Source organism: Siphateles boraxobius, unplaced genomic scaffold, assembly GCF_051911475.1.
Source record: "Siphateles boraxobius isolate OS27281-9 unplaced genomic scaffold, OSU_SipBor_1 130, whole genome shotgun sequence".
In the NCBI taxonomy this organism is placed as follows: domain Eukaryota; kingdom Metazoa; phylum Chordata; class Actinopteri; order Cypriniformes; family Leuciscidae; genus Siphateles; species Siphateles boraxobius.
The window spans coordinates 7,787,068-7,800,976 of record NW_027508734.1 but is presented as its reverse complement, the minus strand read 5'-3'; the positions used below and the strand labels follow the sequence as shown (position 1 = coordinate 7,800,976).

The 13,909-nt window shown below is 38.8% G+C and overlaps 1 protein-coding gene across 5 annotated transcripts in view; it reads left to right on the top strand.

The window, feature by feature from the left end:
* Positions 1-11,533, top strand: part of gigyf1a (GRB10 interacting GYF protein 1a) — a 34,570-nt gene extending 23,037 nt beyond the window's left edge. For 2 of the 5 annotated variants that reach the window (XM_077227642.1, XM_077227639.1), the window contains 13 exons: positions 725-884; positions 984-1,198; positions 1,582-1,679; positions 1,761-1,861; positions 2,700-2,770; positions 2,851-2,976; positions 3,428-3,616; positions 3,698-3,870; positions 5,301-5,461; positions 5,726-5,889; positions 5,970-6,017; positions 6,154-6,298; positions 9,837-11,533. In XM_077227642.1, coding sequence (XP_077083757.1) covers positions 725-884; positions 984-1,198; positions 1,582-1,679; positions 1,761-1,861; positions 2,700-2,770; positions 2,851-2,976; positions 3,428-3,616; positions 3,698-3,870; positions 5,301-5,461; positions 5,726-5,889; positions 5,970-6,017; positions 6,154-6,298; positions 9,837-9,904 — 1,719 coding nt within the window. In that variant the 3' untranslated portion in view covers positions 9,905-11,533. The remainder of the gene's footprint in view (positions 1-724; positions 885-983; positions 1,199-1,581; positions 1,680-1,760; positions 1,862-2,699; positions 2,771-2,850; positions 2,977-3,427; positions 3,617-3,697; positions 3,871-5,300; positions 5,462-5,725; positions 5,890-5,969; positions 6,018-6,153; positions 6,299-9,836) is intronic. The other 3 variants (XM_077227643.1, XM_077227641.1, XM_077227640.1) reach the window with 2 other exon arrangements.
* The last annotated feature ends 2,376 nt before the right edge of the window (positions 11,534-13,909 follow it).

The following is a 13,909-nucleotide window of genomic DNA, read 5'->3' as shown; positions in this document are numbered from 1 at the left end:
ACTGGTAATTTATCATAAAATACCATAATATGTTTGCAGAGATTTAAGTTCAAATACTTGTTTCTAAGTAAAGCAATGCTAAATCCAGTTATTCAACTTTGAAATGTCCTTTTTGTGTCGGAATGTCTGTTTTTGTTTTGGTCTCTGTGATCCCGCCCCCTGCCAATTTACCCAATAGTATTTCGACACACCGGGTTGCCAGTTGGCGTCAAACGCAGCAATGAAATCCAGCAAACAAACTGGATCTGAGATCGCAGATTCTACCTGACCCCAAAAAGTCTTAGCATTAAAAACATACGTATACATTAGCCGATCAGCTTATAGTGTATGACTCGTCCGGTTTTATTGTCAATAGCCCTCGTTACTGTTGCGTGTCCTCAATCTGGCAACCCGTGTGAGTGTCGATTCGAATTTTGAATTTGAACTGCAGTTCCTATTTCAACCACTAGCTCTCTATATAAATGAGGGTTATTTCACAACATGGTTATTTGCATAAAGAGGTTTTAAATGTGCAATAGTTAAACTGTTATAGTTAAAATAGTTTTAAATCTTAGTCAGAGAGAAAATGGTCATGTAAAGCTAAATGAATATATAAACCTGGATTTACACTATAAATAGACAAATGCACATAATGTGTAGAATGTCCCATATTTAGATAAATCACATTGTTTATAGCACACTTACATATAGCGAAAAAGTTTTTGATGGAGATTTATGTGTGTAGGAGGCAGAGAAGATGGTGGCGGCGCTGCAGGATACATCTCTAGAGGAAGAGTGTTTCACCCAGACTCTTCAGGAGAGCAGAAACACAGCCTCTGCTCTTCCTCTCTCCCATGACTCTGCCATGAAATGGTTTTACAAAGACCCGCAAGGAGAGATTCAGGGTATGCACGCACGCACTCTCTCATAGGAGGTCATCTCATGCATATGGAGCAGTACTTTGATTATAATAGTGTCTATTTTGTCTGTTCTGTCTCTCTCAGGTCCGTTTAGTACAGTGGAAATGTGTGAATGGTTTCAGGCGGGGTATTTCGCCATGAACCTGCTTGTTAAACGTGGTTGTGATGAGGGATTTCAGCCGCTGGGGGAAGTCATTAAGATGTGGGGGCGTGTGCCTTTTGCCCCTGGCCCCTCCCCTCCGCCCCTCCTGGTGAGGAATCAAGCCCATCTTCGCCCTCAACCACCCCTGGGGGCAATCGTGAGTCTCTGGGTGGAGGGGTTATGTTACATGGGTTATTTTACATGGGGTTATTTGCATTCTGGGTTAAGTTTTTCTAGGTTCATTAGTTCTTATTTTAGGTCTAGTGGTAAGAAGCTTGTTTGCAAATGTGTGTGTAAATTTGTAATTGTGTTCTCATGGATTGTGTGCAGGGTGTTTTATATTGGTCTTGAATTATTTTTAAAACTTAACTTGCATTAAAGTCTTGTTGTCTAACATGATTTTCTTAAACAGACAAGATAGAGTGTGTGTGTTTATGTGTTCATGTATGTCTCTTAAGAGTCTCTCTCATGAATAAATGCATGTATCTGATTTCTCTGTCATGGGTTAATGTGTGTTATTGACCTTTCTGTGTGTTTCAGGGTAATATGGATCAGGAGCGGCTGAAGAAGCAGCAGGAATTGGCAGCTGCCACGGCTCTTTACCAGCAGCAACAGCAGCTGTTTCAGCTCATCAACAGGTGAGTGATTGAGTTTTTGTCTTTTTACAGTGCCGCTGTGTACATTTCATATGTTTTAATACTGCTTTTTTTTCTGCTTAGGTGTGGAGAGCAGGGTATGATGCCTGCGTTAAACAGGTCGATGTCAGTGCCAGATACAGGGTCCATGTGGGACATGCATACCTCAGCCTCACAGCCAGCAGGTACACACATAACAAGTGCCCCTGTTATGCTATTTTAAGGTTCCTAATTTTGTTTTCGAGGTCTACTACAATAGGTTTACATGCATCCAAGGTAAAAAAAAAACCCACTAATTTTCTCATAATATATATTGCACATCACCTCGTTTCTTAAAGAGTCTTAGAATGGTTTCTTTGAATATTCAGTCTCTAAAACCCTCCTTTCTACGAGCCTACTCTGCTCTGATTGGTCAGACGGTCCAGTCTGTTGTGATTGATCTGAATCTGAATTTCAGCTCCAGATCTTCATCAGCACTTGATACACAGTGATACGAACATTAACGATGGTGTCGGTTTTTCCATTTAAATTCCCGCGTGAGTCCTCGTCCTTTTTCCCCCCCAAGTGCAGCAAAGTGTATTCTCAGCACTGAAAACAGCTCCTTCTTAACAACACAAACCAAACTCTTCCAGTCTCAGCTACAACTACAGTGTTTGAGGGTCGAAATAAACGTTGTTCACAGGCAGCCATTGAAGACCTTAGACTGGCATTATGCAAATGTTTCACATTGTTACGTAGGTTTGTAACAGTAAGTGAGAGTGGAAGTACTGACGACTCGTTTCAGCAGTTCTGAATTGATTCTTTTTTTATTTTAGGAGACAATAACTTTATTTGTCATGCACTTTAAAATTTTGTAGACCGTTTGAATTCAGAAACAGCTGTCTTACACACTGCATGAAAGTAATATGCGAAAAAGCATAATAGGGCACTTTAAGAATCACCCTTTTTTTTTTCTCACACGCTCGTATCCGTAAAATAAACAAACATTCTTTTGCCCCCTCTCTCTCTCTTTTCTGTGAGCAGGCGGTGAGGCCAGTCTATGGGACTTAATGAATTCTTCAACTCAGGGTCCAATTCTAGAACAGCTTCAGAAGGTAAGAGTTGACACTGATGGCCTCTGCTGGTGATCTGTGGAAATGCACTGAACTCAAAACTCCTGTTTGTTGTGTCTCAGCTACATGAGAGAAGAGAAGCTGAACTCAGGGCCAAGCGTGAGGAAGAGGAAAGGAAACGGAGGGATGAAAAAAGGCGAGAAGAGCAGAAAAGGAGAGAGGAGGAGGAGCTTTATAGGCGCAAGCAGGTGTGGTAGTGTCATATTAAAATAATCTCAAATACATTACCGTTCAAAATTTGAGAAGTTGATTATTTTTAAAGAAATTATTACTTTTATTTACCAAGGATGCATTAAAACCTTTTCCATTTTTGGTAAATATATATATATATATATATATATATATATGATTTCTGAAGGATCATGTGATACTGAAGACTGGAGTAATGATGTTGAAAATTCAGCTTTGATTTACAGGAATAAATTACATTTTGAAATGTATTCCAATCAAAAACCGTTTGTATTTTTATTTCTAAATATAATATTTCACAATATAACTGCTTTTGCTGTACTTTTAAGCAAATAAATACAGCCTTAGTAAAAAAGACTTAACTTTTGAACAGTAGTGTAAATTTAATTTTGTTTTGGTTTCTATCATACTCTCTCCTTTTTTTCATATCGCTGTTTCTGTTTTTCCCAGCAGCAGGATTTGCTGATGAAGTTGCTCCAGCAGGCTCCGCGTCAGGGATCCTCGGGCTCCGGGTCGGGCTGGAGCGGAGGACCCATCCCTGGGCTGGGAAAGCAGACCAAACCCCACAACCTCCTGGACATCCAGCCGGAGGCGGAGAGAATGCACAAACAGCAGCATAGAGTCCAGCAACAGCAGAGGGTACGACACACACATACAAACATCACAGGTGTGCAGTCCTGAAAATCAAAATGAATGCATTATGAATGTCTCGCTCTGCAGTGGAGTGATTCCTCTTCGTTGTGGGGAGCATCTGGGTCTTTGGATGGAAAGGTGGGTGGTGGTGGAAGCCCCTCGGGAGGAGGGATGGGCGTCTGGGACGAGGCCCTCAAGAACCAGAGCGCTCTTCGCAACAATATGGGGCTGAAGAACAGCCGCAGCAGTCCCTCACTGAGGTAAACACTAACAAACCACATGATAACTAATAAGTTGAATAACAATGAGCCATTGAAATGACATGGATTATGGATTATGTCTAATGATATTGTGTCTTACATGGATTCAAGGTTTTCTAAACAAAACTTAGGCTATCGTCAAAAGATGGAGCAAATCCGATCTTTCGCGAGTTGGCGAGTTTTCAACCGCGGTTAGAAAAGATCCATACCGCCCTAGCCATGATAACTGGTTCAAGCGTAAAAAATAACTGCAAGATATGTTTTGACCATAATCCACGCACCAGAACTGAATGTGGATGTGGGATACCCTATGAGCTGCATGCTGCAAGAAGCTCGCCGGCATTGGTTAAAATCATTATTGTAAAGTGTGAACATGCTGGGAATGCGAGTTGCTTGTTATTTTTATGTTTTTGTCAAATAGTTAACAGTGTATCTGTTGCATTAACCATTCAATTGCCATATGGAGTTCTTTGCACGCACATTCTTAATGTATGACAGAATGCAGTACATGTGAAATGGTGCATGTTAAATTACGTTATTAAATGCAGCAGTAGTTTATTCATTTCTCTTTTGTGTATTTGAGGGACACATTTGTGAGAAAGCGCCAAAATTCCGATACGTGAGCTCTTTCCACTTCGTTAATTACAGACCGAAGATCATCCCTTTAATATTTGGCCACTTCTTTACGATAGAAATGTTACAGCCACTGTAATTTCTTGAACAATAACATGTGGACATCAAAACAAACAAACTCATGACGGTTTAAACTTTTATTTTGAAGTCGCAATGAATAAACAGTTGGTATATTTAGAAACGTATTGATGTATTCTCCTGTGTTGGCGTAGGTTTATAGATGATCTCCATTACACCGTGGGTCTGATAAACATTAAACATCACGGTGTTTAATAGTGTTTTGTGCGAGCTCCCACAACATGGCTTCTTACCTACCGGCTAGCGAAACAGAAGTCTAACACATTATAAGGAAGTAGGTCATCGTGTTTACTCCCGCGTTGCAAAATGAGGTGGATAGACTGGCATTATGCACATGTATTTAAAACCTACGTAGGTTTGTAACATGAAGTGAGAATGGATTCGGCAGTTCAGAATTGATTCTTTCTTTTAGGAGAAATAACTTTATTTGGTGTTCACTCTGATCTTTAGACTTTGCAGACCTTTTACATTCACAAACTGCTATATTACACAGTGCATGAAAGGTAATATTCGAAAAAGCATAATAGGGGTGCTTTAAAACTTGCGAAGTCATACTGATGTTCGTTTTGTAAGCAAATTTTATTTAGATTTTTGAAAATTTACATTTATGCATATGATAGAAAAAAACAAAGCAATCTGGTTATCAAACCCATGACCTTGGCATTGTTATCGCTATGCTGTACGTGTTGTGGGTAAACCGTTTATATGTGTTTGTACAGTGAGCAGTACATGATGAGGAGCCGTAAACGCACTGAGGAGGAGGATCGGCTGTTGAAACTCCTGCAGGGGATGAAGTCTCAGGACGGCTTCACCACCTGGTGTGAACAGATGCTGCATGCGCTCAACACCTCCGCCAATAACTCCTCCTCTTCCCAGGATGGTAAGACGTCTCTCTTTCAGGATTTGCACACACCAGCCTTTCTCTCATTTGGGTTGCTTTATATTCATAATAAAATAATCTGAAATGCAAATTCTCTTTTTTTTCACATATGTAGAGGCTGCCGATTATTCTGAAAAATAATTTAGACTCATCCCTCAGTGTGTGAAAACAAACAGAAGACATGTTTACTGTAGACTCACATTATTGGCCTAGCAGCCCAGAGAGTTCGTAAGCAGGAAAACGAGTGTGCGTTTGTGTTCATAGTGCCCACCATTGTGGCGTACCTGAAGGAGGTGGAGTCTCCGTATGAGGTGTTGAACTTTATCTGCTCCTATCTGGGCGACACTGTCGAAGCCAAAGAGTTCGCCAGACAGTTCCTGGAGCGCCGTGCCAAACAGAAAGCTAACCACCAGAGACAGCAGCAGCAGGTGTGTGTGACAGGAAGATGTAAAGTCTTTGTGTGTGGTGTTTGCCTACTTGAAATTAAATTCTTGGTCTTCTCTTATAGCTCTCCAAAGAGATGGCTGGACTTAGCATGAACAACTTCCCACTACAGGTATGAGTACAACTCTGTATTGACAGTGATTTATTTTTCTATGATGGACAGAAACCAGTCACGATTGTCATTTATCCGATTTTTAATTCTTATGTTTGCCTTTCATTCTTGCCCCCTTGCACTTTCTGTTGAATAGGATACTGTACGAGGAATGAATCCCAGCACTCTGCAGTCTATGTTCCAGGCAGTGCATTCTGGGAAGGGTGGTATGGTCTATGATCAGGCAGCAAAGCTGAAGAAGAAACAGCCCATGATGCTGCACTCTGACCCAAGCATCTTAGGTACCCGTACCTATTTATTTCTCTCTCTGATTCCCAAACAAATGACTCCTATGAACTGGTTCTTTTCAGTGAATCAAAACCTCATGTAGCACAACGAGTGTAGTCCAACTGATTCGTGAACAAATGACTCCTATGAACTGGTTCTTTTTAGTGAATCAAACACATACAGCTGATATCTTACCGTGTCATGTTGTACTCAAGGCTTGTGACACAATCCATTGCAGTTACTGATTCAATTGGCATTATTTGACATTAGAATTGTAGGATCTGAAAACAGTTAAGAACATTCTTTATTGTTTTTGTATGGGTTAGAATTCTTTGGAATCAGTGCTTCTGAATAAAATGGTCACATTGTTTTCTATTTAAGTTTTAGAACTGTTCTGTAAAACCTACACTAGTGTTCAAAAATGGGCTCGGTAAGATTTTTTATTTGTACATTGAGCCCCAGTATTGGGCAGTAATACATTACTTGGTAACGCGTTACTGTAATTTGATTTATTTTTTAGTAATGGAGCAATGTAACGTTTTATAATTTCCAAAACAGAATTTAGAGTATAGTTCCAAGCTGTTTACAGCTGTGTTATATCGCTGCCGAAAGAATGCGGTGTTTTATCATCAAAATTGTAAATAGAGAAATAGCTTTTCAGATGCCTGCCTGTCGCACACACGAGTCCGCAACGTCATCTACCCGAGACCTACTTTGACTGGTAAGAGCTTGCGTGGCGGGTAAACCAACGAAAACAAACTCCGCATGGAGAGAGAAAATTATGCATCTGTAGCTGGAAATACAATCATTATTTTAAGTTTATGTCTGTCAACAGTAAGAACATTATTGTGCGCTTTCAGTTATGTGGGGGGAAGAAACCTTTTCAACTGCGAAAAACTCAACATCTAATTTAACACATCTGGGCAGGACAGCACGGTAAAACTTCTCGAGAAAGTATCGGGTGCGGAGAGCAATGCATCAACTTCTACTGTCGAGTCCGGACCAAATATAGAAATATTTGAAAGTTGGAGTTAAAAGTCAGAAGAAACTGGCTTATTTTTGTTTCTTTCTAGATAGAGTATGCACTTCCCAATAAAGTTAATTCATGAGCCGGCTAAGGAGGTTATTCTGGGTTTTTTTTTGAGTGGGTGGGGGGGCTCGGAATGTAACTAATTACTTTTGAAATAAAGTAATCAGAACAGTAACTTGATTACTTTTAAAAGGAGTAATCAGTAATTTAATTACATTTCCAGAGTAACTTGCACAACACTGTTGAGCAGGTTTACATGCACACCAGTGTGCTGATGACTCACAAAAATCAGCTTATTGAAATAACCTCCGGCTTTACATGCAAATCAGTAACCCAACAATGCAAGTAAAACATGTTTACAAGACTTTATTAATAAATCAGGTTATTTTCCAGTAGTGACGTCAAAACACAATCATTTGCGTATCTGACTGTTGGTTATGATGTAAAATAAAGAGTATTGCCTTTGCAACATGTCATTGGGAAACTTACGACTCATCTATTATCCTCTCACGCAGGTTAGGTCTTTGCACACGTTACAAAATAAATATGTCCTCACGTTGTGTCAATCACGTTTTCACACTGCCTCCGAAACTTTCGTCCGTCATAAAATTGACAATTCAGAGCCACCGTACAAGTGAACGCGAACATCCAGAACTGTTCCGGATCAATTGCTTCACGGCTTCTTTTTAATATATGGCTCAAGTATCACTAGCAAAGCATCAAACTTAAGCCACTGACATCCTGAAGTAAACTTTGAATCGCTCGGTATAATCCTGCAGTTACTTTGTAAGGAGGTGGAACTCTCCTTATTCCTCTCTACGCAATCTCAGGATTGGATGGACCCAATATTTCCTATATGATAACTGTCTGGTGCGAAAGCCCCTCAGGGTGTCCGCGGGTCCTTAAAAAGTCTTAAGTCTTAAATTAGATTTTAAAAATGTATTGCCTTAAAAAGTCTTAAAGTCTTATTTTTTACTTATGAAAGGTCTTAAATTTTCGATGGCAATTTGACTTAGACTTTGATCTAAATGTTTTCCAAATAAAAACTATCTATTTAGCGTACTTTTTTATTTATCATTCGTTCTTTGTGGATTTGCTCGTTCACGTGACATTTCGCGTCACATTCGCGCCAGCATTAGCCTACATCTGTCTCCTGCACGCGAAACAGCAGGAGAGAAGGAGAAGAAAGCTGGTTAATTTCAGTTCAATTGTAAGTTCATTCTTTATGTGCGTAGTGGTGTGCGATGTGTATTGTCTATTATGATCTTGTAATCATTGTTTTACTTTAACGTTAACTATGCACGAGGGCGCACTGTGAGCTGACATCGCATCGTCTCTCATGCTTGCTTTCACTGCGTAATGTGTCAGTGCAGTTATAGGCATGTTCCCTAATAGACGTATAAAGTTTTGATATTTTATATATCATATGTTGTTATCATACAATATTACATCAGCAAGAGGGCTGTTTTCCCGTGCACAATAGCAAATATGATATTTATTTTATATAACAGTTAAATTAACATTGTTACATTTTATAAACAATATTGTCAATATTGTTTGTTTTCCCTTTATTTCGCTGACGAGAATTTCAAAATGAAACCGTAGCAGAGTCTCAATGCAAAAGACAGCAATGATGTCTTGACTGAAATCCGCGTTTTGAACTAATCATTTTAACGATTCAATGAACAATCACACACTTCCTGAATGAATCAGCCGTTTGAACCAATCAGTTGAATGAATGACTCCCTGAGACAGTGACTTGCCGCCGCCTACTGGCGGATTTAGTTTCACATTTAAAGTACCCTGTAATTAAAATGTTACAATTAGAAATCAGTTCATATTTAAATATTGAATTAAGAATTGCATATATCATAGCTTTATTTATGCAATTGTAAATGGAGTGTAAATAATGCCAGTTCTGATGCTGCTTCTGTGTCTCCTCTGCACTGCAAAGATGGATTTTGATTTAATGATTTAATTTAACTGGTAACAGTGGTATTGTGTTATTATTCTAACATAATTTAATTCGAATGTTAGAATTTGACATAAAAGGTGATGCATACTTCTAAGTAAATTTTTTTAAAAAAAAGTCCATATCTGGGTGAAAATGCCTCTGGAACTCAATTTAAGGTTGCAAATATTGCCCTTTGATAAAAAATGTTAATTTCTTTCACTGCTGTGAACTGACCACTGCATAGAATATGAAAAATATGAATATCTTCGTGAGTCAGCTGTCAACAACAGGCCTAAACCAGCCATGATACCAGTACACAAACACAATATATATATCATCTAATTATCAACAAAACTTTGAAAATATTGAGACATATCTTTGTCAATATTGCGCACCCCTAATGTAAGGTATTAATTTTGATTTCTTCAGGTCTTAAAAAGGTCTTAAAAAGCCTTACATTTGGCTTTAAAAAGTGTGCAGATACCCTGCCCCTAAAGAGAAACCTCTGCAGAGTTGGCAACTGTATACTGATCTACTGTTTTTGAAATGTCTTTCTGTCTCTCTTTAGGGTACTCATTCCATGGTGGCCCTGATCGGTATGGTCTAAACGAGATGGAGATGGTCGAGGATTACTGAATCCACAGCAATAGCTACACGAGGCCTTTAAACCCGCGGGTCCACCTAATCAGACTCCGCAAGTCGAATGTGCACTGCTTTGAGGGGGAGGGGACTGGGGATAAGCCAGGAGTAAGGTATCAGTTCAGGGGTGGGCGGGGGGTGGGTTTGCGCTGGGAATAGAAGAATGTAATTCAACAGGGAAGGGAACAGGTGTGAATTTATTTTTGTTTGTCTGTATGTGTTTGGGGGACGGGGGGGGTGATAAAGTTCTGGCACTTACAGCATTAAGCACCTTACACTCAGACTAATGCACTTTATTAAGATGTAATTTGAATAGTTTTTTTTTTTTTTTTTTTGAGAAGATTGTATATTTATGTGGTATGGCTTCAGAAATATTACCACATACATATACCGTGTGTGTGTGTGTGTGTGTGTGTGTGTTGAATCAGAACTGGAGTTTGCTGGGAGGAAACGGTGGCGATTGGGGGACCATTGTGTGTTTCAGTTCAGACATTATCAGAAAAAAATCCTCTCTTTAAAGACAAACACTGTTGTTTCATTTTTTTATATACATATATATATATATAAAGTTTCTATTAAAAAATGTAAAGCTATTATAAAAAAAACTTTGATTATAAAACTTGAAGATTTGCACTCACATAAAATGCAAGTTAAAAAGATAAAAAAAAATGTGTTCGATATAATAGAGAAGAATATTTTTGTGATTGTGTGCCTGTGTGTGTGTATGTGTCTATACACGCATGTTTGTTTGAGACGGAATGAGTGTTTGTGCGCGCGCGTTTAAAACATACCAGTCTGCACAATGTATTTTTTTTAATCGCTTATTTAGATGTATGATCAAAAGAGGCCATTTCGTCATTCGGAGTGAATTTTTTTTGTATTTTATGAACCGAATGAATGTGTGAATGTGATCGCTTGTGTGCAGGAGGAACGGTGTGTATTACTCCTCTTGTAAATGTGCAGTATGTGAGCGAATAAATGAGCGAATGAAAGCAAGACAGAGAGAGGGGGGCAACGGCACAACACATCCTCTTTCACCAGCTCTTCATTCCCCAACAAAGAAAGACCTCTAGATTCAAACACAAAAGCTTTAGCCCATTTTACGCCAACCAGCACTCTTAGTTTTCGTGGCGGGGAGCGCGAGGGAAGTCCTTTCCTGCCTCCGCTGCCTCATTTTTGCCTCTGTGAGGTTTAAGAACACGTCATAGTTTTGTCATCATCGTTTTGTTTGTGTGTTGTTGTTGTTGTTGAGCTCAATTCAATCTTGTATACTTTTAGGAAATGGTTACTTGTGGTACGTACGTTGTGTGTGTATGTGTGTCTGTTTTTTGTCCCCACATGTGTGCCTAAGAACTAAAGGGCGAATGATTAGACTTCATTGCTGCCATTGAGACATTATTTTTTTAGCAAAGGGGCGTGGTTTCACAAGGCTCCGCCTCCACATGCCTCCCATGCTTTTGAACCAAGAGCCTATCTCTGTACAGTTCTGTTGTAGCCTGGGGATGCTTGGATGAAAGAAATGTTTGATATTTGGAGGATGTGACCTAACATTGCCTTTCTGTCCACTCTCTTGTTCATGAGTGACTGAGGTTTTGACTATTTCTGGCAAAAAAAAAAAAAAGAAAACAAACAAACAAAAAAAATGATCGCAACAAACTGTGCAAGTGCACTCAGCAGTGCACACAAAATGTTTGAATATTTTGTTACTTGTTCATTGTTGTTGTCAATGACAATGATGGTGATTTTTTGTTTTAATGTTATATATGATTATATATGAATCTATGAATATAAACAAAGTATTGGACTACAAGGAAGAGCACTTGGGGCTGCTACTTTTTTGTTCATTTTGAAAATTTTCCTTGGATTTTTTTTTTTAGTTGCCACCATGTGAAGTGCATTTGTGTACTTTTTTCTTTCCTTCTTAAAAAAAAAACAAAAACAAGTTGAATGTATTCCAAATATGTAACGGTGTAGATGGAGTTGCTCAACACAGGATATTAAAGCGTAATCAGCAGGACATCAAGAGGAGCGAAATTGAAAGTCGTTTTTGTCCGTCGAGAGTTCTTGATGGAAATACGTTCACGATGGCTACCGCAAAAACACAATGCCTCTACAATCCTGTTCATACAGACTCTGACTATGAAAATGAGAACTTAAAAGATATTCTATTCCATACTGGAGTTTTGGTTGTTTACAAACCACACAGACATTTGTGGGTGCTTTTTTTCCCCCTCTTCATTTTTGTGGCGATTGAATATGCGATTCTGCAGTTGGGAATCGTTTTGTCGGAAGGGGACTTCAATGGCATGACGTCAGACCCTTCCTTTGCATGTGGATATGAACGCAGCCTATATAACTCGCTGACTGAAACAAACTTGGATTGCTGGAACACAAGTTATGGAATTACATCAAAGATTTCTTCATGTACCTTTAATCTTACGGACAGGGTGTGTGTTTTTTTGTTTTGTTTTTTAGAATCATAAAGGCGACCATATTTTGTTTACTGGACTTCTTCTGTTCTTTTGTTTACTAATCTCTCTTTGTAATGAAATCGAAATGATCATCAAGGCAGAAGAAATGCTTCATGTACCTGGAAAGAAGACAAAAATCATACAGCACAGATGACCTCTTGGTACTTTGAGATGCATATATTGAATGCTTTAACTTTTTCCCCCTTTCCCTAATCATCTTGTGGATTATTTTGGATGGACATCTGTGATGGATGTTGATTGAGAACAACAACAAGAACATATGACCTCAGATCTGCCAGATAATTCCTTGGGACAGTGTGAACGTGCTTATAGTTTTTGTATCTCACCCACCTCCCATCTGAGGGTGCATGGCCATCGTCTTCATAAAGAAGACAAAGGGACTAGCACTGCCCTGATACCCTCCCTATGCACTTTTCATTTGCTCAAAACTGTGAGGATCTTTCACTTGTGCTTGGAGACACAGGCAGAGAACGCAAGATGTCCTCTTTCTATCAGCAGACGAGCGCTTCGGGAGATTTTGACGCCCCAGCGTGAGACTCGTTCTCCTTATGGTGGTTGTTTCTCAGGCTTTTTGAGAACGTCACCACACAAGCTTTACCGTAGAAGGATAAGGGAAGTTTCAGACACATTGGGACAGGGTTTTCACTGAACAATGTTGATAATTAAGACTATATGAACAGTCTCCAAACTTGGTTACTATGTGGAGATTCAGAACATATTTACTCAACCTTGTTCTCCGTTATGTAAAAAGGATTAAACTGCTTGGTCCAGGGTGCTAGCCAACGGTTTTTTTTTTTTTTTTTTGGTTTTTTTTTTGTGGACTGGAATTAAATATTTCATTGATGACTGAAAAAGGCTTTTTTTAAAGACTGGAGGACAGTTTTTTTTGTTTTGTTTTGTATTGGAGATCAATAACTAATAAGCTCCATCAGCTCTACCACCCCCTGCTGACTGCATGGCTGAAGTTCACCTTTGGCTTGAAGTGGTTACGGCACCGCAAGACCAATAGTTTGGTAAGAATACTATTTATTTGTATGTTTGGTTATGTTTATTCATTGATTTATTACAATTTTTTTCCTTCCCCTATTCCTTACAAAAGTAATAACTGCTACTATACTTTGGGTTAAAGGTGTGTTCAACTAGTGATGACTTGACAATGCCCAGAGCATCCTCCTAGGAAAAACAAACAAACAACTAAAACATTGGTTTGAAAAAAGGTTGAGAACCAATGTTTTATTTTTATTTTTTTTACTAGGAGTATGCTCTGGATATCTAGATAGATAGATGGAGAGATAGAGAGATAGATAGATAGATCGTAATGTGAAATATTTTTACAATTTAAAACAACTGTTTTCTATTTGAATATATTTTAAAGTGTAATATATTCCTGTGATCAAAGCATCATTACTCCAGTCTTCAGTGTCACATGATCCTTCAGAAATTATTCTAATATGCTGATTTGCTGCTCACGAAACACTTTTTATTATTATCAATGTTAGAAGCAGTTGTG